Genomic DNA, 24,499 nt, shown 5'->3' with positions numbered 1-24,499 from the left:
AGTGTGGGATCGTATTTGTGGGATTAGCGTTCTTACAAAAGACATCAGAGCCCTCTGGAATGTGTAGCCAAGATTGTCCTGGGCTACAGCTGGGCTGCAAAGTGAGACCCAATCTCAAAAAGAAAATAAAAGAGAAGGAAGAAAAAAGAGGAGAGAGAATGGAATGCTAGCTATGCCTTCTCTGTTCCCCACCCAAATTCCTAGAGGAAGGGCATGAGAGAACACAGAGAGCTGATAGCCATCTGTGAGTCAGGGAGACAGTCCTTACCAGAAACCGAACTGCCTAGCATAGTGATGTTGGGTTTCCCACCTTCTATAACTGAGGTTCATTGCTTCAAACATGCAGTCTACAGTATTCAGTTATAGCCACCACCCCACCCCGTGCCCCAGAAAACAAATGTGTTCTGTAAGACAGTCATAGTAAGTCCATCGGGGCTGTCTTTATGCTAGAAGAGGCTCTTCAGGTGCAGGCAATCAGATACAGCAAAGCTGGGGTCCTTAACACCTTACTCAAGTGATGGCAACCAGCATTGTCAGACAATTTCATGCATTGTTGCTTGGTTAGGAGTAGAAATTGCCCGACCTGGACTGTAAAGTGCTGTAAATAAGTACACAGCAGGTACTTACAGAGGAAGTAAATGGCCACCCGACCCTCCCCCATCCCTCTTTAGAAGCAAATAGGATGGAAAAAGAAAAGTAAATTAGTAAGAATTGCAAAAGAAAGTGGAAGTCTCCAGCAATAAATCAGCACTTGGAGCAGTCATTTTAGACATGTAACAATATAATAGAATAGCACTTGGCTCTGCTTGATAGAACAATGTAAGTGTCGTCCTGAACAACACATATCTTAGGCGGTATCGCGTACATTCTTATCCCTTTAGAAACAGCTCAAATGCCATCTCTTCCATGAGTTTTCTAAATGTCAATTGAAAATGACATTTGTATGTTTTTACATCCTGTAGTGCACACTTTATTAATCTTCCTTTGAGGCTTTAAGTGAGACTTGGTTTTGCTTTTCTAAGGCATTTACCTCATCGCGTTACAGAAAGTTGGGTATGGTTTCTGTCCTGCCAAAGAGTGAACTCGGAAGGCAAAACTGTGGACAGAGAAACTACTCGATAAATGTTGGAACAAACGAGTGAGTGTGTGGTGAATGAATGATGTTTTCACCCTCAGAGTCTTCAGTCAGCCATGGGAGCTGTGGGATACGCAGGTACTGAACCTCAGAGCAACGTGCAAAGGTTCTGTGCTTTACTAATATCTGACCTACTGTGGCCTTAACATCTTTCAAAGATTTCTTAGCCTCTAAAAGACACCATAACACCATAAAAAAAGCCTAGACCACCGTGCAGCCTCTTTGGAGGTCTGTCCTCTTGTTTCCTAAGGAAATAATTATCTCACTGTTCACATTCATAACCAACTCCTTAAAACAAATTATTTCCTTGCCAGTGGTTGAACTGCATTCAAGGCAAGTGCGTCTAACAGTCAGTCTAGCCTCTGATCAATGCTTTAAAAATAAAATTAAACCAATCATTTTTAAGGAAATCCAAACTCTAAGTTCAGAATAGGCACATACTCCATTAGCCCCTGAATCTGTCACATGGCACCAAAGTGGCAAATTCTATCCTAATACCTGAATGCCCGCCCTCACGTCCTTTCTCCCCTTTCTCTGATGCTATCTGGCCCATGTTCTGTTCTTTCTGAACACTGCTTAGGCCTGGCCTTTACTCTTCTGCATTCTTGAGAGAGGCTGCCCAGCGATGGAAGGTTACATAGTTGAGGGCCTAACAAGATGTGAGTCATCCATATACATTACAGTGGAGAGACAGAGGGAGGCGAAGATATGGACCTCACACAATACAGGAAGCAGACCTGAGGAAGCTGTGGTAGACACAGCTGGAGGCAAATGGCATGCAGAATAGATGAGACAGATGTTGGGATAGTCAGGAAGAAAGGTTTTTATTTGCCTCTTTTTTAATGTACCCATTACATTATCCATTACATGGCTGTCTTGTCTGCATGTATGTCTGTGCTCCACATGTGTGCAGATCCCCTGGAAACTAAACTGACAGGCAGTTTGTCATGAGCTGCCACCTGTGGCCTCTGGAGAAGCAGTTGGCGCTCTTAACCGCTGAGCCCTAGCTACAGTCCCTCAGGGAGAAAGGTTATAAGCATTTGATTTTTTTCTTCCTTCTCTGCTGGCTGCCTTCTACAAGTACTTGTTTAGTATTAACTGTGACTGGGACACTGTCCTTGGGGAAAAGGACAATGAGAAATACCCTGTCTTTGTACCCTCACTAGGCTTACCTCTTGGCACACGTGAAAATATGTTACTTCAAACAGAGATACAAGTATGCAAAACAAAAATAAGTGAGAAGTAGGCCAGTTCCTCAGAAAGTTAAACAGGTTACCCTGGGACCCAGCAGTATCACTCTTGAGCAGATACACAAAGGAACTGAAAGCAGGGAGACAGCAGATATCTATGCACCCAGGTCTATGGCAGTAGTCTTCCCAGTGGCCCAAAAACAGGAGCAGCTCAAATGTCCATTGGGATGAGCGAATAACACAAATGGTGTAGGTAGGTTTGTAGAGAAGGAAGGAGGGAGATAGATAGATAGATAGATAGATAGATAGATAGATGATAGATTAGATGGATAGATAGGTGAATGGATAGATAATATGTTAGATGACAGATTACAGATATATATATATATATATAGAGAGAGAGAGATAATAGAAAGATATTAGGATAGATAGATAGATAGATAGATAGATAGATAGATAGATAGATAGACAGACATATAGACAGATAGTAGATTAGATAGACAGACAGACAGGCAGATAGTGAAGGACAGGTGGGACTTTCTAACCCATGCTATTGCACATGTCAGATTTGAAGAATTTAGGCCGAATGAAATAAGCATGATAAAAGGATCAAACTTATGTGATTCAACTCCTGTGAGGCCCATAGACAGTCGGTTCATCAGAGAGCACAGAATGGCCACACAAGTGAGGGGAGAGGTGCTGCTTGGTGAGAGTGTGAGCTTGAGGAACCGAAAGGCTGTAGAGATGGATGGCGACACCTCTGAGACAATGTTAATAAACTCAGTGTCACCGAGATGCATGTGACGACTACTGAGGTGGTAGCTCATTAGCTGTGATTTAGCTGCCGTGGTCTCATTTACTCTTTTGAAAAATGGACAATGAGCTGGAGTGGGGTGGTTTTAATTAGCATTGTCTGAGAAGGGCTGCTGAGGTGATTCTGAGTAGAAGCTAATCACAGTGAGATTTGCACATAAGATGACACGGGGTTTTCTGATTTTACTCTAAACACAACAGAATGCTTTTGAAATGTTTTGATCAATTGAAAGAAGTGAAGCCAGACATGATGGCACACACTTTTAATCTCATTGCCCAAGGCAGGGGTTGGGGGTGAGCAGAGGTGGGTGGATCTCTAGAGTTCCAGGCCAGCCAGGGCTACATAGTGAAACTGTGTCTCAAACGAAAAGAGAAGAAAAATAACAACAAACACCGTAAACAATTTTAAGATTTGTCACTTAAAAGATTTTCTTTGCTGTGTGTGAAAATCACACAGAGGCTTCTTCTGGGAGAATCCTGAAAGTCAGAAAGTCATTCAAGAGACTTCTGCTGTCACAGGACTAGTTAACTCGGGGAGTGTTGAGAAGATGGTAAAGAGAAGAGGGGCTATAGTTTAGGGAGTGAGTGACCAAAGGAGTTGATTTGGGGGGGGGGTGGGGGACAAAGGATGACATCTCTATTCTTAGCTGAGAATGTGGCAAGCAGGAGTTCCCATATGCTGAGATAGAAAGGACCCAACAAAGCTGACCGGACGATGAGGAATGGTACAGAAAGCCATATACACCCTACACAGTGAGAGGGAGGATAAGCCCAGGGCTCGCCGGAGGAGCACTAATTCAATGACGTCATCTATGAACCATAAAACAATGAACCATGAAAGTGAATAAAGGCTAGGGAGAAGGGACAGGAGACAAGGGAAGAATGAGTCCTAACTTTACAATATAAAGGCAAACATGACTTGGCAAAATCATGATTGCAAAAACACCGGGCTACAATTTCAGTGATATTCCCAAACCACAGATGAGGCTTTCTTATAAAACCCCTCTCCCATCCACAGGAAATGTGCTGAGAAAGCCACCAAGCCCACCTTGAGGTACACAAAGGCAGAAGAGAGGAGGGAAGGGACGGGCTCGCCACAGCCCTTCAGGCTTTGAAGCAGGAGCAGGAACACTGCGGCTCCCCTGAGACTATCCCACTCTTCCCAGTCACCAGGCACCAATTTCACTGCCCACTCTCTCACGCTCACACCTTTGCGTCCCCACTGTGCAGTTGGTATGAAATGACACCCAGTCATGTAAGCAAAGATGGAGAGTTTCTGCAGACGTCCTCCCCCTCCAAGGACAGTGGTTAAACCAGCAGGAAACAAGCTTGTTTCGTTCCACCTGTTGCTGGTCTTAAGTTGATCTAGTCACTGCTTTTATGCAGCCTCAGACTGGTTCCTACTGGAAGTCACAAATCAATGGAACAATTAGTTAAAAAAAAAAAAAACAGATTATAAAAGACACTTTCACCATTCAATGTCCCTACAAGGTGGGGAAAAATGAGAAATACCTGGAACCACACTGTAAAACAGCTGTGGAATTATACACATATATATAGAGAATATACATGTATGTATAAAACATATACATGCATATATCATATACATATATAACACATACATGTATATATTATATACCTCTAACATATATGTATATTATATATGACATATAACATATATGTACATGATGTGTATATAGAACATATACATGTATGCATTATATACATATAACATACATGTGTCTAATACATGCAATTAACTGCATTTATTCTGACTGTTTCTTTCATAGGATTGAGGGTACAGGGTTCACCAACACCAACCCTATTGCCTGTCTCTCTTACGACAAAAAGTACAGCACCTATGGCCACCTGGACTACCTCTGCTCAACACACTGCTATGGCCACCACCCCTGTAGCCAGTGCCACTCACAACGCCTCAGTTCTCCGCACGACTGCTGCATCCCTGACATCTCAGCTCCCCACTCACCCTAGAGAAGAGGCTGTCACCAGTCCGCCTTTGAAGAGGGAGGTCAACAGCACAGACTCCTCACCTGCCGGGTTCTCCTCAAACAGCAGTGGCATCCACTTGGCACCCACACCTGAGGAACACAGTCTCGGCAGTCCTGAAACAAGTGTGCCAGCTACTGGGTCACAGTCACCCACACTCCTGTTTTCTCAAGGTCCAACCTCAGCATCCACATCCCCAGCAACTTCCCCTTCCGAGCCTCTCTCCGCTTCCGTTACCTCTAACCACAGCTCTACTGTGAACAACATCCAGCCCACAGGAGCTCCAATGGCACCTGCATCACCAACAGAAGAGCACAGTTCTAGTCACACCCCCACTTCCCATGTCACAGAGCCCGTGCCCAAGGAGAAATCACCCCAAGACACTGAGCCTGGCAAAGTGATCTGTGAGTCTGAGACCACCACCCCCTTCCTGATCATGCAGGAAGTCGAGAATGCCTTAAGTTCAGGTGAGTCCCTCTCCAGCTGAATTCGAGATCTTGGTTATGCTGAGATGGAGAACCTGTCCCACGGGAGGCAGGTGGAACGTGTAAAAGCTAAGGGCGATTGTGAGGCTCAGTAGCTTTAACAAGAATGCAAGTTCTCGAGTTCTCAGTCACAGTTATAGTTGACATTCTTCATAGTTGTCCTCTGTCTGATGTGTCTTTACAAAAGGCCACAGGGATTGTACTGAAGTGAGATCGTGGAGACTAAAAGAATTGGGTCAAGTTCGGCTTTCCCAGGTTTTGCTTCTGACAACTCCCAGCCCCCAGTGAGCATTGGGGCTTCCTGTCTGTTCATGGCAGAGAACAGAGGCCCAGGAGGCTGGGCTCAGAGATCAGCTCTTTATCTTGTTTCTGTGGGAATGCCATGCATACAGGGGATTTTAAAAAATGAGTCTGATAAAGAGGAGGAATAGGCAACTTTTCCTTTAATAGCGGAAGATTCCCCTTTCCCTCCATTTATGGTGAGAGATAAACATCTTTTAATGTAAACAAACGAGTGCTCTGAATAGAACTAGTACCAGAGAGTGGGAGGAAAGAGAAAGCTAGATTACCTACGCAGTGACCTCTATGGAAGAGCTCACAGGCCAGTCAGGCAAACAATCCCTGAGAACTGTGATCAGCAGACACAGTCTACTAACAATTAATAAATTATGCCCATCATATCTATATTATTTATATAAAAATATAAGTATATTGTAATATTTTTATATAATATGAAACTATATATTATAACATAGATATTATAAACTAATACTATATGACATGTATAAATTATATAATATATAATGTATATTTGTATATATTTATAATATATAAACATTATGTGTTATATAGCAAATATAATATATTTACTATATTTACTATTGCTATAGTAAGCAAATATTATAAACATAATATAAACATAAATAAATAAAATAAACATTATTTCAAAAGGCTGGGCATATCAGTGAGGGGAGAAAGAATGAAAGAAACATTTCAGTTGGAATGAAGGGGCCCACTACAGAGCCCTGGGTGGGGTATGGAGTCCAGCCTGAGACAGGAGAGAGCTGGAATCAGAACGCAGTATTAAGCCCTGTGAAAAGACCACCTCCATGACAGAAGAGCCTCTCCCTTGAGGAAAACACTGCCCTCTGCTAAACAACCTCCCATCTGACAGGTGGCCAGAAACCAGGACAGGTGAAGCCTGCGGTACAGGGGAGAGCCAGATGGAGATAGGCAGAGGCAGGCCTGCGGGGGGTAGGGAATCCATGTGTATCTCATTGGCACTTTGTTCACGACTCCAGGCCAGCACTGCACATAGACATGTGCTGTGCTGTTTTCTCAGCCTGACTTCCTGCCCTAGTAAGGAGGAGGTACCTAAAGCAGAGTGGGTTTATGAAACCCATCTCTTGTAGAGGGATCGTGCACATACATGCCTGTGGGCATGGTCCTGTCCACCTTCCCCTTCCTGGTTTTGGCCCTAAGCACCATTGTCTACATGTGCTGCTTCCCTTTAGCTTCCCTGTATCCTCCTCTCCCTCCCATATTCCATAGACCTGACAGGTTAACGCTCCAGACACAAAGTCTGTACTTGGCAAAAACTACTCTACATGATCTGATGCATCTATTTCTACTAAAATTCTCTAGTTCTTGCTGGAACTTTCAGGAATGTTCTAGTATTTTGGCTTGGTCTTTAGATCACGTATCTTGTTCTTTTTAACCCAGCAGGGCCACGGGATCAAAATTAGTGGCACGGTTGTGTCATGATCCTTTGTAATTCAAGGGAACGTGTACACACAGGAACTACTGAGTGAAGGGAAGCTTGAAAGATGGGGGAGGAGGAGGAGGAGGAGGGGGAGGGGGAGGAGGGGGAGGAGGAGGGGGAGGAGGAGGAGGAGGGGGAGGAGGAGGAGGAGGGGGAGGAGGGGGAGGAGGAGGGGGAGAAAGGAGGGGGAGGAGGAGGAGGAGGGGGAGGAGGGGGAGGAGGGGGAGGAGGGGGAGGAGGAGGAGGAGGGGGAGGGGGAGAAAGGAGGGAGGAAGAAGAGGAGGGGGAGGGAGGAGGAAGAGGAGGAAGAGGGGGAAGAGGAGGAGGAGGGGGAGGGAGGGAGGAGGAGGGGGAGGAGGAGGAGGGGGAGGAGGAAGAGGAGGAAGAGGAGGAAGAGGAGGAGGAGGGGGAGGGAGGGAGGAGGAGGGGGAGGAGGAGGAGGGGAGGAGGAGGAGGGGGAGGAGGAAGAGGAGGAAGAGGGGGAGGAGGGGGAGGGAGGAGGAGGGGGAGGAGAAGGGGAGGAGGAGGAGGGGGAGGAGGAGGAGGGGGAGGGGAGGAGGGCGAGGGAGGGAAGGACAATGATCAAGGCCAGGCCAAGGTTCCCCTGTGCATAGAACTCAGAGGATTTGTCCCTTAAGATCTCTTTCATGCAACATACTCCCTGTGCATCCACCGGGACATGCTGAGATTAAAGCAGAGAGGAGGAACACAAGTAGCTCTTAATTGCACTCCCAGCCTCTAACCCAAGAACAAACCAAGATGGCTGGGATGAGCATCCTGGTGGGATTCAGTCTGTCCATTGCATAAGTGAAGAGACTATTGTCTGGAGGTGTGGTGCACCTCGCTGAAGGTCACGCCTCTCGCAGGAGCAGAGCTGGACCCAGAGTGATCTGGCTCTGGGGCAACGCGGCGGCACTGCTGTTATATCCCATCAGCCCTAGGCTCTCCTGCATTTCCGCTTCCAGGTACGGGGATGCTCTTGTTCGGAGATTATGTGCTGCCTTTAGATGTGATGGACCACACCTTGTATGACCGTCTGTCCTATTCAGAAATATGCTTTGTAATCTATTAATCCCTCTCTTCAGCAAACACCTAGACCTCATCCGCTGGTTAATTCTTAGACAAAGCAAATGCTTTATGAGTTCAGAGAAAGCTGGATACTCCCTGGTAAAGGGAACCGGGAGCTGCAGGAAATAAAGGGGTCTGAGCGAATGGGCCCAGGTGAGGGTCTGGAAGTTCTACAGGTGACACTGAGGAGAAGCCACTGCAGCTGTGGGACCGAGTGATCTCAGTGAGGAGCCCAGTGCCTTCCTGGCCACCAGCTCCTTTGGCTAATTCTCAGGCCTGGGATGACCTAACCACTGCCCAGCTGTGCACCTTGGTGGCTGTGGTCAGTGCCCTCACCCCTAAGGCACTGTCCTTGCTTGAGCTCCAGGATGATCGATTTCTCTCTGGTTTCTCTACTTGTTCTGTCGGTGCCTCCCTCCTTCACCTCTCGCTGACCACCAGCACTCCAGAGCCAGCCGGCCTTTTCTTCCCCTGCTGTTCCGATCCCTCCCCTTGCCCCTTCTTACATCCTGATAAAGCCGAGACACACCGCCCCTGTTCTGTTTTATGGAACTGAACATGTGTCTATCCTGCTGTCAGCTGGTTGGAGATCTTCCCTAGGGCTGCAGATGTTTGAGAGGGATTGTTAGCTTCCTCAGACTGCAATCGGCTCCTTCCTCAGACATGCCTTCTCTTCTATTGAGATCTCAGGCCAGAACTTTGGAACTTCTTTCTCCCACCCTCCACATCCAGACAATCAATGGATCTAGCCTGGTCTCCTCTTACCCTTACCCTCCCCCTCCCCTCCCACTACCCTTCCCTCCCTTCCCTTTCCCCTCCCCCTCCCCTTCCTTTCCCCTCCCCCTCCCCTTCCTCTCTTCTCTCCCTCTCCCTTTCAGATTCCTACAGTATTCCTGAAAGTGACCTGACCACCCATCATTGTCCTACCAGAGAGACTCTTTTAGCATTGGAGTGTTGGATCTTTTGGGTTATGTTGTCCCTACTAGCTCAGCCCTGATGACTGACATTTATCTAGTCAAATGAGGACCTCAGAATCAAACACTTCTTAGACTGGCCCTTTTCTGTGCACAGATATAAGTGGACACTCCTGTCAACCTTCACCTCTAATGTTGATGATGTCATAAGTGAAAGGAAGACAATCTTGTTAGACTCGTCCTCAGACTTCCACTAGAGTAGCCAGTATCCGAACGGGCTACTCAGCCCCAGAACTGTGGCTGCTCCCAGAATCCGTGGCTGGAAACGTATTTGCTGCGTTTCAAAGATCCACTGCAAAAAAAGAACAGGACACTCAGTAATTTTATATTGTTTGCAGGCTAAGGTAGTAATCTTTTGGATATATCCAGTTAATTAATATGATTATTTAAAAAGACGAATGAAGCCACAGCAGCTCAAAGCACCGCACTGGGGCTCTGACAGCCTAATTGCTTCTCCTCTGAATCAGAACAAAGAGGCCAGGGTTTCGGTCGAGCCCACAGAGTTCACCGTGCCCTGAACTTGCACAGACTCTCTGCTCTCATTTTCTTATACCCTCGAGCTCCCTGGCAAGTTTCCTGTCAGCTGAACTCAGAGAATCTTCCTGCCTCAGGGCCTTTGCACTCACTGTTCCCCCTGCCTGAAACAGTCACCCCCCCACCCCCTTCCTAATGATCAGTTCTGCTTCCTGTCTGGACTCTAGCTGTCATCCCTTCGGCAGACCTCTGCTCTGCTAAGTGGAACGATAACTGCCATCAGTGTGGCTCTCTTCAGCACGCTTCGCTTGTCTCGTTACTGCTTGCCGTTTTCTGACAGCATCTCCTTTACCGGGGGACTGCCTGCTTTCCGCTGCTAGGCTAAAGGAAGAAACCGGACTGTAGAGAATGAGGAGGAGGCTGCATTCCCAGCCCTCTGGTGTGACAGACCCTCAGCAGCACTGGTTGAATAAATGAAAAGGGTCAGCCAGCACCAGGGAGGTTGCCGCATTTATCTGAGACCTGTTTTACCAACAGCATGGAGCAAGGAGTCATCTGTAGGATGGGGCTAGTATAAGCTCTAAGTAACACAATTCACTTGGTTATTGAACAGTGTCCCAAACAATGGCTTTGATAGGCGTGTTACTGTTATTTATTATTATTATTATTGTTATTATTATTATTATTACCTTTTTGATGTTACAACTATCACCACTTTTATTATCATATTTGCCGTAATGAAGGATGCCCACCATCTTCAACAAGCATTTATTAGGCTGGGTATCTGGCTCTATACTAGGGATCCATGTAGCTGTGAATGATAGTCATTCATTTCGGGAAATTTACAACGCAGCACACATAGGGCCTAGAAAGCAATAGAGTCCCAAGCTGTCTGGATAGGCACCTCACAGATGAAGGAGGGAGAAACTTCAGGGTGGATGCCTGAGGCCCTAGATCATAAGATAAAGTTGTTGGCTATACCTGGTAGTCCATTGGTAGTCACCGATGGGAAGAGTAGTCTAAGGATTATATTTAAATGATATTACTTGGTGGCAGGAGAAATGCCCATGGAAAGTTGTAAGCAGTCGAGGACCAATAATATATACCAGTTCACACCTGGTTTCAGGTTGCTGGACATCAGTGGTAGGCCATGTTATTTAACCAGTCTCCTGTTACGGTTCTTCGCTATAAACTGAATGCAGGAGAGGCTATCTGTTCACTTTGTGCTTGGTACTATGACAGTTGTTTGCCGCACTGACCCCAATGCCTAAGAAATGAGATCATTATTCGTGAGATGCTCGTTGGAGATCAGGCATCATAGGCACAGGCTCCCTTCAGTCCTCAGAATACACCAATGAGGCTGGATGAGCTGTAATCTGTTTTATGTACACAGAGACTGACTTACTCAAGTCCTCACGTGAATGAACGACAGGGCCAGTGTTCAAACTCCATCCCAGAGTCTGGTCTTAGGTTTCCTGCCTCTGAACCCATCCACTCTGACATAATGGAGACACAGAGTCAGGAGAGACAAGGGCTGCCAGCACACTTGAATGGGTTACACGAGACAGTGTCTGATCCCACCACCTGGGTCACCAGTGAGAAGAGAAGCAGGTGGCGTTGGCAGCCATCACAAGTCAGCTGCACAGAAGACAGATGTTCTGATTTGCAGCTTTTGTTTAGCTAATCGAGGAAGAAAAGGCGTAGCATGTGTCAAACTGGGGTCAAACTGTGTTATTTAACCAGAACTCGTCGTGTGTAAACACTGAGACATGTTTTTCACCCCCTGAGCAAACTCAGTGCAATGCACAACTCAGGACAAGGCAGGTGTGGGAGGGGAGGGGCTGAGATGAGACCGAGATACGCTCACGCTATCTTCAGGCCACACACGCACACTGCACAGTTGCACTCAGTCTGCTTGGTGCAGTGTGGACTCCACATGCTCACCGGGCCCGCACTGCTTTGCATTTTCCATTACGATGAGGACGGGCCTGTGAAAGTCGGGGTCTTCCTTTGAACTTTACATTACTGGTTTGAACTCTAGCTTTTCTTCAGTGGGAACATTCTTAAAGGGCACTCGTACAGAGACATCTGGATCTCTCTGTGTTTTCAACCCCAGGAATCTTCTGTGTGGAAGGTATTCATACCTTTGAGATAAATGCAGACTTGAAAAAAAATTAACTGATAGGAAAGATGAAAGATTCATTTAAGATATATCTAGGGAGGTTTTATAAGTAGAAAGAATAGGTATTGTAGAAAATTAATGAGCATTTTTCAAAAACATCAAAATTGGTAAAAGGACCTAACATTGATTTACTATAATATATATATGTGTATATATATATACACGTATGTATATATATATATATATATATATTAAGACTGTGTAAAAGGAATATTAAGCCTTCCTTAACATATTTTCAGAATTCTTAGAATGTATCAGAAAGGACTACTGCTGACAAGCGCGTTACTCAGTTCTCAGGTTTATAAATACATCACATATGCTCAAAACGGGATCTCGGGGTTGGGGATTTAGCTCAGTGGTAGAGCTCTTGCCTAGCAAGCGCAAGGCCCTGGGTTCAGTCCCCAGCTCCGAAGAAAAGATTAAAAAATACAGGATCACATCGGTGAATGGCACTGCCCGCCTTTCTGTTCTCTGACTCCCGTTTCCTGTTTCTCCTTTATCAAGTATTTATTTATTCATTTATTTTCATGTTCATGAGTGTTTTGCCTTCACATATGTCTGTATACCAGTTGTGTGCTATGGCCCCAGAGGCTAGAAGAGGGAATTGGATCTTCTGGGACTGGAGTTACTAACAGTTGTGAGCTACACTGTGGTTGCTGGGAACAAAACCCAGGTCCTCGGGAAAAACAGAGCTCTTAACCACTGAGCCATCTCTCCAGTCCCACCAAGTATTCCAGAGATTGCACTATTGGTAGCCCCTACCCTCATCCACATATCTCCTCTCACTCTCGAGTCAGAGCTCTCAAAATCCCACAGCAGAAGCCTCTCCACTGTGCCTTTCTCCTGATCTTGCTCGTTAAGGAAAGAGCAGCCAGAGCAGTGACCAAACAGAACTCAGATAAATGAACACTCATCAGCAACTTCCATCAATGCCTCTGCCCTCAGCATGAAGCCCCCAAGCCTCCACTTTATGTGGCCTCCACCTGCCTCCCTGTAGCATCCAAACACCTGCTCATTCTCAGCACCTCTTCTACCGGCTGACCCTTGGGTTCCTCAGTCCGATGGTCTTAGGGCTATCATCCATAGAATGTATCTTGCTGAAACCTTCTCTGGTACCTCATAGGTTAATTCCAAATCAGGCCCGAAATCTCAGTTCAAACATTGCTTGTTCCAGATGTCTTCTAAGCAACTCCCAAACCAGTCCTTAGCGTTCAGTTATAATTTGTCACAACGCCCATGAACCTGTTCTCCACTGTAGGGTGAGAAACTTAGATATGTAGCTCCTTGTTTACGGCCATCACCGTTTCTCAAGACCCATGACGGTAGGAAGAAACTGTTTTGACTCAAAACTCTATGCCTAGCACCTAATTGCGCCTAGCTCAGTGTAGGTGTTTGAATGAATACTCAACAAATGAACCTTTTTAGTTTTATATAGAAACTCTGTAAATTCTGAGCTTTGAATTGAAAATGGAAGCAAAACTGTGAACCCTCCCACCTGTGTATGTAAAGTTACCTCTATTCCCTCTCAAGACCACAGAGCCTCTGAAGTGGATTCTGCTGTCTCAATGAGTTTCCAGCTATTCCCACCCCCAACAAACCTGTCTTTGCCCGCGTTGGGCCTTCCATGAATGCTGTGGCTGCTATGACTGTTCTTATGAACTGTTATCTCACTTTCTTCTTATAGGCCAAATGCTAACCTTCAAACCTGCCTAGTTCCCACGGGAACTCCATTAGACACTATTTCAGCTAAAACACAATCTTCTATTTCTCCTTTGACTTGCCTTTCCTGCTTAAACCTTAATCTAATTTTGATGTATTTCTAAGATACCCTTTGAAAAAATATATGTCAAGGTAATAAAATCAGCTATTTCCCGTTTATATTGTCATCAGTAGCAAGACAACCACTGTGCATTTTAATTGCCCCAATCCTGGCTTCAGTTATGTTTGGAGAATTTCTGTCTCTGTAGAACACTTTCCCTTCTTTTCCAGATTTGACTTTCATAGATGATAGGTGAGAGATGGTTTTTGAAAACTCTTCACTGAGGAAATGAAAGTTAGCATATAAACATAGATAATGCCATTAGGAACCTTCAGCCTGGTGGCTCATTGGGAGACTCGGATGGGGATAGACCCAATCTCCTCTCTGCCCTGAACCATCAGAAGCCTCTATCTTGGGAGAGCATCATTTTAGCTGTAGAATAACTCGTTGGGAAATGGCGGTTAGCCGGTCTTCAACTTTGTCAGAAAAGAACGTAAAGTCTCATCACGGGGAGTTGAGTTTGTTCTGGGAAAATGCATAAGTGATGCTGAGAATTGATACTGCTTGTTCAATCCTAGGAAAAACCAACACGGTTCATAACAGATGGTGTTTTTACAGTGGCTTTCATTCATGATTAGATGAATGACCTTCATGGAGTAGACCATTGGCCTAAAGACAATGGTATATTTTATGCTAAAATGAAACATCTCACTAAGTGCATGAAAATGAGCTCTCATACACTGTGTAGCATGTTTCCGTATGAAGACAGTATGGAATAACTTTGAAGGCAGGCTGCAAGGGTGCAGATGATGATACAAATGCCACAGTCAGACAGTCTCCAGTGCTTATGAGAGACTCTGGGCTAAGAGTCTCAACATTCCATCTTCAAGATGAGGGCTCGCACAGAGCTGTACCTATTCCGTAAGATTCTTACTAGCATTAAATATGACAGCTAAACAACGTTCTTCTAATAAGTTAGCAGTAAATTATGTCAGCTTAATTATTACAGTTGGGCCCTTAACTTGGGGGGTGGCTATTGGTAGCTCAGATGCTTGTAGAGACTAGTTTCCTTAGCTTGAAAACTTAGACTGTTTATAAAACACTTAAAGACTCCCAAAGGGACACTTGCAGTGAGTAGTGGGTAATAAAAGCCTGCGGAAGTACCTGCCTTCAGGACAATAGAGAGAATGATAAATCCAAATGGTGTGGGAGAGAATCACTGCTCCCCTCGGAAACACTGACACTTTCACTTGGGAAACAGAAAGGAACCGGCTGAGTTGTGAAACGACTAGACCTTCCCAGCTGAGGAGAGCAGTCTCAGGGGCCAAAGGGAAGCAAGTAGTGAGCTACAAGAGAAAACCTTGGTCCTGGGGTCGCAGAGGCAGAACAGGAAGGAGCTGTGCCCTCCCCTGGCTTGCATCACAGTTGGGAACTTAGTTTTCTTTCCAGAGACCTGAGTCTGGGAAACTTTAAACTTGGTAAATACAGTGTCTGAAAGCAGGGCCTATGGGATCTGGGTGATTAATTACATGGGGGACAAGACTGAATTTAACTAATGGTTCTTAGTTGATTCCTTGGGATTACTGTAATTATGTTGATGTCACTGGCCTCAGAGCTGTTGGGACAAGTGACCTGGGACAAATGACCTGAAACAGTAATAATTAAAAGCAATAAATAAGCACATTACTTGGCAAAAGAGGAGAACTCTGCCCCCCCACCCCCACCAGGCAATACTCAAAGAGATGACTTGGAAGTTTGAGACACATAAGCTGGTCTTTAATAACCCTCCTTCCCTGCAGACCGGGTGTGGAACTTACCCTCTGGTCAACTGAAGGTGAGCTGTGCTCCTGACAGCCCTGGAGTTGCTATGTGGCAATCAGCTTAGACAGCGCTATGCTATGAGAAAAGTGGATAAGCAAGACCATTGCTATTCTCGGAAACCTCAGGTAGCTCGTGTTACAAATGTCAAAAGCGAGCTGAGACTGAGCGATCGAAACAGGTAGTTAAAATAAATTCCAAGCGAGAAGGAGGTCTCATTTGTGTTGGAAAAGACTGTAATTGTAAGTGAAGTGATGAAACTTTAAAACCATAGTAACGGAGAGCGGCCCAGAATGGTTTCATTAATTGCAAGCTTGTGCTCTGTGCTTCCTCACAGCGAGTGCGGGGCTGTGTTCCCATGAGAGAATGGGGCTGAGAGGAAAGAACATGAATCTGGAGTTCATGCCTTTCGTCATCTTAACCAAGATTAACATTTCCACTACTCGTTTTTATCCATATGCTTTATGCAGAACAGTGTTTATTTATTATTTATCTGTATGGTATATGTGTATATGTGACATGTGTATATGTGTATGTGTGTGTATGCATTAGTGTGTGTGTATGCATGAGTGTGTGTATGTATATGTATGTGTATGTGCGTGCATGTATGTATACATGAGTATGTGTGTGCATGCATGTATGTGTTTGTATATATGTGTATGTGTGTATATGTGTATATGTGTGTGCATGTGGACATTTGTGTGGGCATGGGTGTGTGTTTGTGTGTATGTGTATCTGTATGAGTGAATGTACATATGCGTATGTATGTGGGGGCATGCATGTGTGAGTGTGTGTGTTTGTGTTTGTATGTATGTGTATTGTGTATGTGTGTGTGAATGTGTATGTGTATGTGTGTATGTGTATGGATATGTGTGTGAATGTTTATGTGTGTGCAGGAATGTGTATGTGTATATACATGCATGTGACTCAGTGTGTGTGTAACCTAGAGGTCAGAGTCAGTTCTTTCTCAGTCACTCTCCATCTTTGTTTTCAAGACATGGTTTCTCACTGAAGCTGATAGATTACCTATTTGGCTGCAGTGGTTAGCAGTGAGCCAGGGATCCACCCCTCTTCTGCTTCCGTGGCACTGAGATTACAGGTGTGCCCAGCTGTTTATGTGGGTGCTAGGGATCCAAATGCAAGTCTTCCATGGGAGGCCAGGCCTTAACTGACTGAGCCATCTCCCTCCCCAGAACAGAACTTTTAGGAAAACTAGTCTCCGAACCAGGTCCTCAAATGACATTAAGTGTAAAAGTACAGTTGTGCCCCAGGCCCAATCTGCCCTTTCACCCAGTTCGCCAGCTGTTAGTCATGAGTAGAAGGAGAGAAAACCCTCCAGGTAGATAACAGTTTTGATAAGTTGGCTTTTCACCTTGTATTTGAGGAGATGACTACATACGAATGAAACCAATGGTTTAGAGGTCTAGAAAGAGTTTGGGGGAGAAAAGGAAGAATGTGTAGGGACAAGCTTAGGTTGTGTTCATTAAAACACTTCTAGTGAAAATCATGTGGTGGTACGGAATTTCCTTCCTTATACCATAAGTACTAACAAATGTGATGAAAACCAGTTCTGAAGCTGGGGCAATGGCTCGGTTGGTACAGTGCTTGTGTACAAGCATGAGTTCAAACCCAAACACTCACCTAAAACAAAGGGCACGGTGGTAATGTTTGTATTCAGTATTATAAACGAAGAGACAGGCAGTCCCTTGGAGACTCACTGGCCAGCTAGCCTAATCAAATTATTGTACCTCATATCCAAGTGAGAGAGGCTGTCTCCCAAAGCAAGGTGGAGAACCTCCTGAGAAGCCATGTCCAAAGCTGTCCTCTAACATGCACACATGAGCATACACACACACATATACATATGAACATACACACATCCACATACATACTCTGAAATTAGTTTTTAATTATTAATTGGCTATGTTTCAGAATAAATCAGAGTTACTTTGTGAATTACTTACTTTAGGCCAGGCTTGGTATTCATGACTTTCAGGGACTTCCAATGGAGAGTAGGTGAGATCTGCACACTTAAATCATCAGCATAATAGTACATCTCATGCTTGGATCTTGGGTATAAATATGCAGACATGCATAACTACCCACAGCCACATATGTCAATATCAGCCTCACCAAAGTAAAAGAAAACACCTAGAAAATGGGGTTCAAGGTAGATCCATCCTTTGAGATGACTTCTGGTGGAAATCACATTTAAAAAGTTTCTTGAAAAACAAAACAAATGAACAAATAAAAAACTCTTCCCAGAATGCTCCTATGATTCCCACACCTGTCCAGCACTGTTAGGATCAAACACCACCCCTGACCTTCAGAATTCTCTGAGACTTGGTCCTGAGTACATAGAACTTTCCACAGCCTCTTTTAATTTCCATTGTATCTTCTTATGTAGACATGGGTTCTGTGGTGGTTTGAATACACTTGGCCCATGGGAAGTGGCACTATTAGGAGGTGTTAGACTAGGTGTGACCTTGTTGGAAGAGGTGTGTCACTGTGTAAGCAGGCTCTGAGGGCTGCTAGTGATAAAGCTCCATCCAGTCTTCTCCTGGCTTCCTCAGGATCAAGATGTAGAATTCTTAGCTCTTTCTCCAGCACCATGTTTGCCTGGACATTGTCATGCTTCCTGCCATGATGATAGTGGACTGGATCCCTGAACGTGTAATCCAGCCCCAATTAAATGTTGTCCTTTATAAGAGTTGCCTTGATCATAGCGTCTTTTCGAGGCAATAGGAACACAAACTAAGACAGATCCATTTCTGTGAATCATGTGACCTTGGGAAAGTCACACCAACTCCTGGTTCATGAAGAGACTAGCTACGAAGATCTCAGATTAACCCTCTCTCTTTGTGCTAATTCACAAAACATTTCCTTCTGTGCATTCTTCTCAGTGGCTCTAGAAGCAAAAGGCAAAGACTCGACCCTTTTTTAGATAAGACATTGAGTCTGGGTGCTTCCGTCACCGGCCTGTTGCTGACCCAGAAATGTTAGCTGTCTGCTCTCTCCTAGCCAGCTTCTACCACACACCTCTACTGCTGTCTGTCCAAATCCTGTCCACCCAGTGAAATGACTCATTCTCTTCTCAAAACTTGTTCCAATTTTTCCAGACCCACTTGTCTGCTACAGGTAGAAATACCAAGTTTGGCATTGCCTGCCTTCCTATCTGCCAATCCAAACCTGGACTCTCCTGTGTGGCTCCCAGACACTTGTGCTTGTCTCTACAAGCTACTGGCTTGATGGTCTCTGTATTCCACATTCCTAGATCAAGAGGAAATCAAGAAGCAATCCAAAACAGCCTGTGAGACCAAGGAGTTCATTCAATATGGCCTTGCAAGCTTGTAGAAACCAGTGCCCAGGATCCTCTTATCTTAACTTGCTATCCTGTGACTTCCAATTAGACCTCTTCGTAAAACACACACATCACCACCAAAGAAACTTCAGTCACCCTGTATGCAAGTTTATTTAATATCTAAATATCACTAAGCTTTGACTCATCCTCACAGTGCCTGTAGGAAGACCCAAAGGACTGCACAGTCCTGAATTACACTGATTCCTGAGAGCCAACGGAAAGCAGACAAGATGTCCAGAACAAAGGCCTTATCTAATTCTTGGCACAGTTCTAACACTCCAGCCAAGACTGTGGGAAGAGTAGTGAGCAGTGCAGATTCCAAGCCAGCAAGCATGTCCTTGTAGCTGGCCCTTCCGGTTATCAACATAGGGTCCTCAGTTTCTCCATCTGTAAAGTGGAGATAACAAAAGTATTGAGTTTACAGAGTTCTTACAAGGGGGTAGATATACTAAAATGCTAAAGCTGATGGAGTTGACAGCAGGAAAGCAATAGTTGCTATTGTTTGTATTATTGATATTTTTTACTATAAATATCATGATTATTAGAAGGAAGGATATCACTTCTGTAAAGATAGAAGAGCCTACCGTATGAATTGAAATTCAGGCACATGCTATTCTGGTACTTAACCCTCCCCCAAAGCACATTCACAGACAGACACTCAAGGCAAATGTCCCTCTCCTCCTGACGACCTTGACTGAAGGAGCTGCTGTACAGTCTGAAGTGGCCACCTGCTCCTTTCTATTCCTTCCTGACTTTATGAACCAGGAAGGAGGAGAGGGATCGTGATAAGACTGAAGTGCTGTTGAGAGAGTCGTTAGCAACTCTGTGTGTACATAAACGCAGAACCTTGGTCAATCGCTCGCACATGTGGACTAAACACTCTGTGTGGCTCGAGTGTCAAATGGACAGGAGCTAAGCACTCACCTGTTCCTCGTCCTCGGTCACTCCTCCACTGCCTGCTCCACCCGCTGAACTCTCAAACAACGCTTGTAAAAGCACTAGTCCAGTTTATTCACAGGTGCTTAGACTCTCCCTATCTGTCCCAGCATTTTTATTCTGGGTATGCTTAGCAAATATTTCCATCAAAAAGCTCAAATGAAAGGCTCCTTTTGTGTTTCATTGGGATGGGGGAGTCCTCCAATAAGATTCTAAAAGTGGTCACTTCCCAGCCAAGTGATAGCAAAAGCATAGGTAGCGGCCTTAAGTTTGAGACAACAGCTCACATGTCTGTGATTTAAAGGCAATCATGGCGAGTGAGCACCCTTGAAATGTCAATTCCAGGACTGCCTCTGGGCACTGACAGATGGAGTAATGGCGGCCCAGCTCTGAGCTGGGGCATGTCCTTTTAGAAGTTGACTCACACTATAGCACAGGTCTAATAGTACTCTAACCAAACATTACTAAATTAACTCCCTTCCAGCCACTTGGTCATCCATAGAAAGTCGCCATTAAGTAGTGTGAAGGGTGAAGGTCTAGGGTGGCAGGGCAGAGATGGAGTCCTAGAGATAGACCCTTGGATAATACCTAGACCAGAAGATTCCAGGATGGATAGGTGCAAAGCCTATGTTCAACTTAGTACACTGAACTTTCTTAGTACAGTGACTAGAGTCAAAACTTCCAGTGTTTCTTGCCAATATTACAATCATGGTTCTACGCTGAAGGATAGTGTTAAGAACCCACTATGGGTTTGAGACTGTGCTTGATGCTAAAAGCATGATGGGAGGAGACACAAGATAGATATGATTAGAATCTGTCTAGGGAAGCCCTAAAACACAATCCAGTGTTAGTAAAAGGAGACACAGCCATGTAAGCACATCCAGACACACTGTTAGTTACTCAAGTCATCAGGGAAAACTTCTCAAGACACCTTGGTATTTAGTTATAAAGAAAAAAAAAAAGAGCCAAATGAATGAACCAAGAAGATGAGTCCGGGAAACAGGCTATAGGAAACAGCTAGCATAGTAATAATTAAAGTGCACAAGGCAAGTGAAATAAGCCTGGGTTTAGAATCTAGCGCCATGACTTACCCACTGTAAAACTTTAATCAACATCTCAACTGTTCTTGGCCTGGACTTCCTCATCTATAAAATGGGGTGGGTCCATTCAACTTGTAAAGATAGTTAAATGAGAGGTGTAACAACCTTCACGGTCAAGGGCTGACCCAAAGTAACTGCCTGCAAAAGATAGAAGCTGTGGGTACACATGAGCCCATTTGTTCTTGTTCTGGGGTATTCTCATTATGAAAGTCACAAATAGGGGACTCTAAGAAATCCCAGGCCTTGGGGGTAGCAAAAAATTCAAGGAGGCATTGGTATTTGGCTCTTCAAGTGCCCCTTGTTTAGGAAGAACACGTTGGCACAGTGCAATGTGCTGGCACAGGGGGATAGCTTGTATCTTGGCTCACAAAATACAGGTAAGTTTCCTCCAGTTCTCTTTTAAGGTCTGCCCATCCCAGAGCTTTATGGCATGAGTCACACCAGGTCTGTGAATAATGGACCGTGAGGCGGAAGAAATAAAATGCCAGCAAACTTCCCACTGCCCTTCCCAGGACAGCCCCCGAGGTACTCTAACTTCCTTCCCCATGTGTCCTGTAACCATACCTTCTGCCTTTTTCTTTTCCCTACCCCATCTTGAAAAAAAAATGAGAACAAGAGAAGGGGGAATTCCAGGTTAGTTTAAACAAAAGTCAGGGGGACACAGCACTTGTTTCCAGAAGGAAAGAAAACAGAACCTTTCGGCCACCACAGAAAGCAGTGCACACTCAGGAGCACACAGATCCCAGAGCTAGGTAGGGCTTCTTGGGCCAGACCTGACTGGAACCTGAGGCAACAGCTGCTGAGGGAAGGCTCAGAAAACAGAATCTTCTGGATATCAATCTCCAGCTGATAAAGATCTACTTTGAGAAGTCTCCAGCTCCTGGGGATGGAAAGTGGGGCAGGAGAGGGTAGTGCACTCCCTTTGAACAGCCAAATGGTAACAGAAGAGTTCATGAAAAGGTCCCAAATTTCAGCACAATGTTACCTCATACCCTCTGCCACATACTAGTGGAACCAACCCTCTAAAGAGCCAGTTATCCAGCTTCCTCCAGGAGACTACCAGGTAAAATGTCCTGTGTAACCTCCATCTCTGGTAAAAAGGATGATGTCACTTGTGGTCTTGGACAGGTGGCCTTTGGAGATGCCCATCTGGAGACTGGAACAGCTCCTGGAGCTGGACAGCCACCAGGAGCCACTGTGATGTGGAGAAGGAGCAGGCCGCTCTGTTGCTTGCTGTCTCCACACGGAAAAACACAGCTCTTGAGTTGGAGAAACTGCCTGGTTTATTTTTAAAAGAGGTGGTATATAAATACACCGTGGAAATGGCAGAGTTGGAGGAGACCCAGTGCCTTAGAATTAGGCAAGAAACTCTGAAGGTCAGGCCTACAACTTCCTATATTAAATCATCCTTAGGGTCGGGGGAGGGGGAAAGAGTTAGGGGCAGAGACTTTTAGGGGAGCCACCTAGGAGGGGAATTAAATGAAGAGGTCAGCTTTTTTACTGTTCCTAACTGTAATGACTGTATTTTATTTTTTTGAATCTTCAGATTGCCCCCTCGGCTTACCTTGTGGTTATAACCCTCCCTTTCAAAGCTCCCAGCTCTTAAGAAGCTTCAGTGAACCTTGAATTGTTCTAATTTCAGCACAGTTTGGAGGCCAAGACGCTAAGAGCTGCCTTTCAAATTAGGAGTGGAGGTTTTTCATAAGAGGATCTGACCTCGGGCTTTCTCTGCTTGACCAGATCTAGATTCCAACAATCAGCAACACAATCTATCTAATGCCATAAAAGGGAAAGATAGCCACACTGTTAAATACACTCATCTGGATCGAAAGCCTTCTAGAAGCAAAGAAATAGATACACAAACCGTCCTGGGATATGCAAGCTCTGAAATGGAGTCATGGAAATAGCAAACTCTTCTCATTGTCCTCATGTTAGCAATGACCCCTGAAGCTCTCCTGTAGTCCTGTAGATGCCTGGTGTCGCCTTTCATCTAAAAGTTTAGGGGAATTACTGAAGAGTTAAGAAATAGCTTGGCCTTTTGGCTCTGAGCTTCTTCTTTTGGTAGAGGGGATGAGAGAGAAAACAGCACAAACCATTCATGGAAGTGGGGTGGGAATGAAAGGAAATGCCAAAAATTTTACAACTGATAAATCTTTAAGGGTGTGAGAAAGATCCCTGTACAAAAGATTGGAAATGGCAGGACCATGCGTTTGGACAGTTCTTCAGATTGGTGCATGTGGCATCTCATTGCCTGTATTAAAATCATGTGAAATGGGCAGAACATACAAATCAACCCAGATAGACAATAGCTTATGGCTGCATAGTCAATCATGTGCGCTCGCATGCACACACACACACACACACACACACACACACACACACACCACATACCACACCGAACACATACACACACACTACACATACACCACACATACTACACATACACCACACACACACACACACATGCACATATCACACACCACACACACACACATACACACACACTACACATATACCCCACACACACATATACACACACATACCACACACCACACACACACACATATGCACACACAACACATACACTACACACACATACACACACACTATACATACACACACTACACACATACACACATACCACACACCACACACACATATGTACACACTACACATACACCACACGCACATAGATCTACATACTTCACTCCAGATCACTCAGCTCTTTTCTGGGCATTAAAGAACAGCTCCATTCACTTGTTAAAGCAGTAAGTCATGTACCTACTTAGGAAACAGGTGTATTACACCAAAAGTCTTTTGCAACATTTGGGGACAAGAGTCCAATTGATCCTGGATACTTGATTCATACTCTATTAGCCCAAAATACATATTGAAAGAGTGCTAGACTTCAAAGATATATTTAGTGCAGAATGGTTATTTTATGGGGACACATGCTTAAAGGGTTGGTCTCTCTGCCTGTCTCTTACCTTCCCATTAATAATCGCGGTAGGGACCAGATTTCAAGCTACCACATAAAGCATTTGTGTTACTTTATAAGCAGTGGGTTTCAACCTTCCTAATGCTGCAGCCCTTTAATATAGTTCCTCACATGATGGTGACGCAAACCATAAAATTATTTGGTTGCTACTTCATAACTGTAATTTTGCAACTGTTATGAGTCACAATGTAAATATCTGATATGCGGGTATCCGATAAGAGGCTCCAAAGGACCGGCAAGCTGAAGTCACTGCTTTATACCAATGTCTCTCCAATGAGGACAACAAAAACAGCACTCCCTGAACGCTTGACCTTATTTTGCATTCAACTTTTGGCTTAATTCTCTGTAATCCAAATAGACCATTTGAATGCAGAAGCTGCTCACGTTTCCCAAAGGGGAGCGGTTTTTTTTTTTTTTTTTGCAAATGCTTTGAGATG

The 24,499-nt window shown here is 44.8% G+C and overlaps 1 protein-coding gene across 1 annotated transcript in view; it reads left to right on the top strand.

The window, feature by feature from the left end:
* The window catches only part of Parm1 (prostate androgen-regulated mucin-like protein 1), a 109,030-nt gene that overhangs the window by 70,004 nt on the left and 14,527 nt on the right, over positions 1-24,499 (top strand). The window contains exon 2 of the mRNA NM_173114.2: positions 4,929-5,612. Coding sequence (NP_775137.2) covers positions 4,929-5,612 — 684 coding nt within the window. The remainder of the gene's footprint in view (positions 1-4,928; positions 5,613-24,499) is intronic.

Source organism: Rattus norvegicus, chromosome 14 (genome assembly GCF_036323735.1).
Source record: "Rattus norvegicus strain BN/NHsdMcwi chromosome 14, GRCr8, whole genome shotgun sequence".
Taxonomy (NCBI): Eukaryota; Metazoa; Chordata; class Mammalia; order Rodentia; family Muridae; genus Rattus; species Rattus norvegicus.
This window is presented reverse-complemented; position numbering and strand designations above follow the sequence as displayed.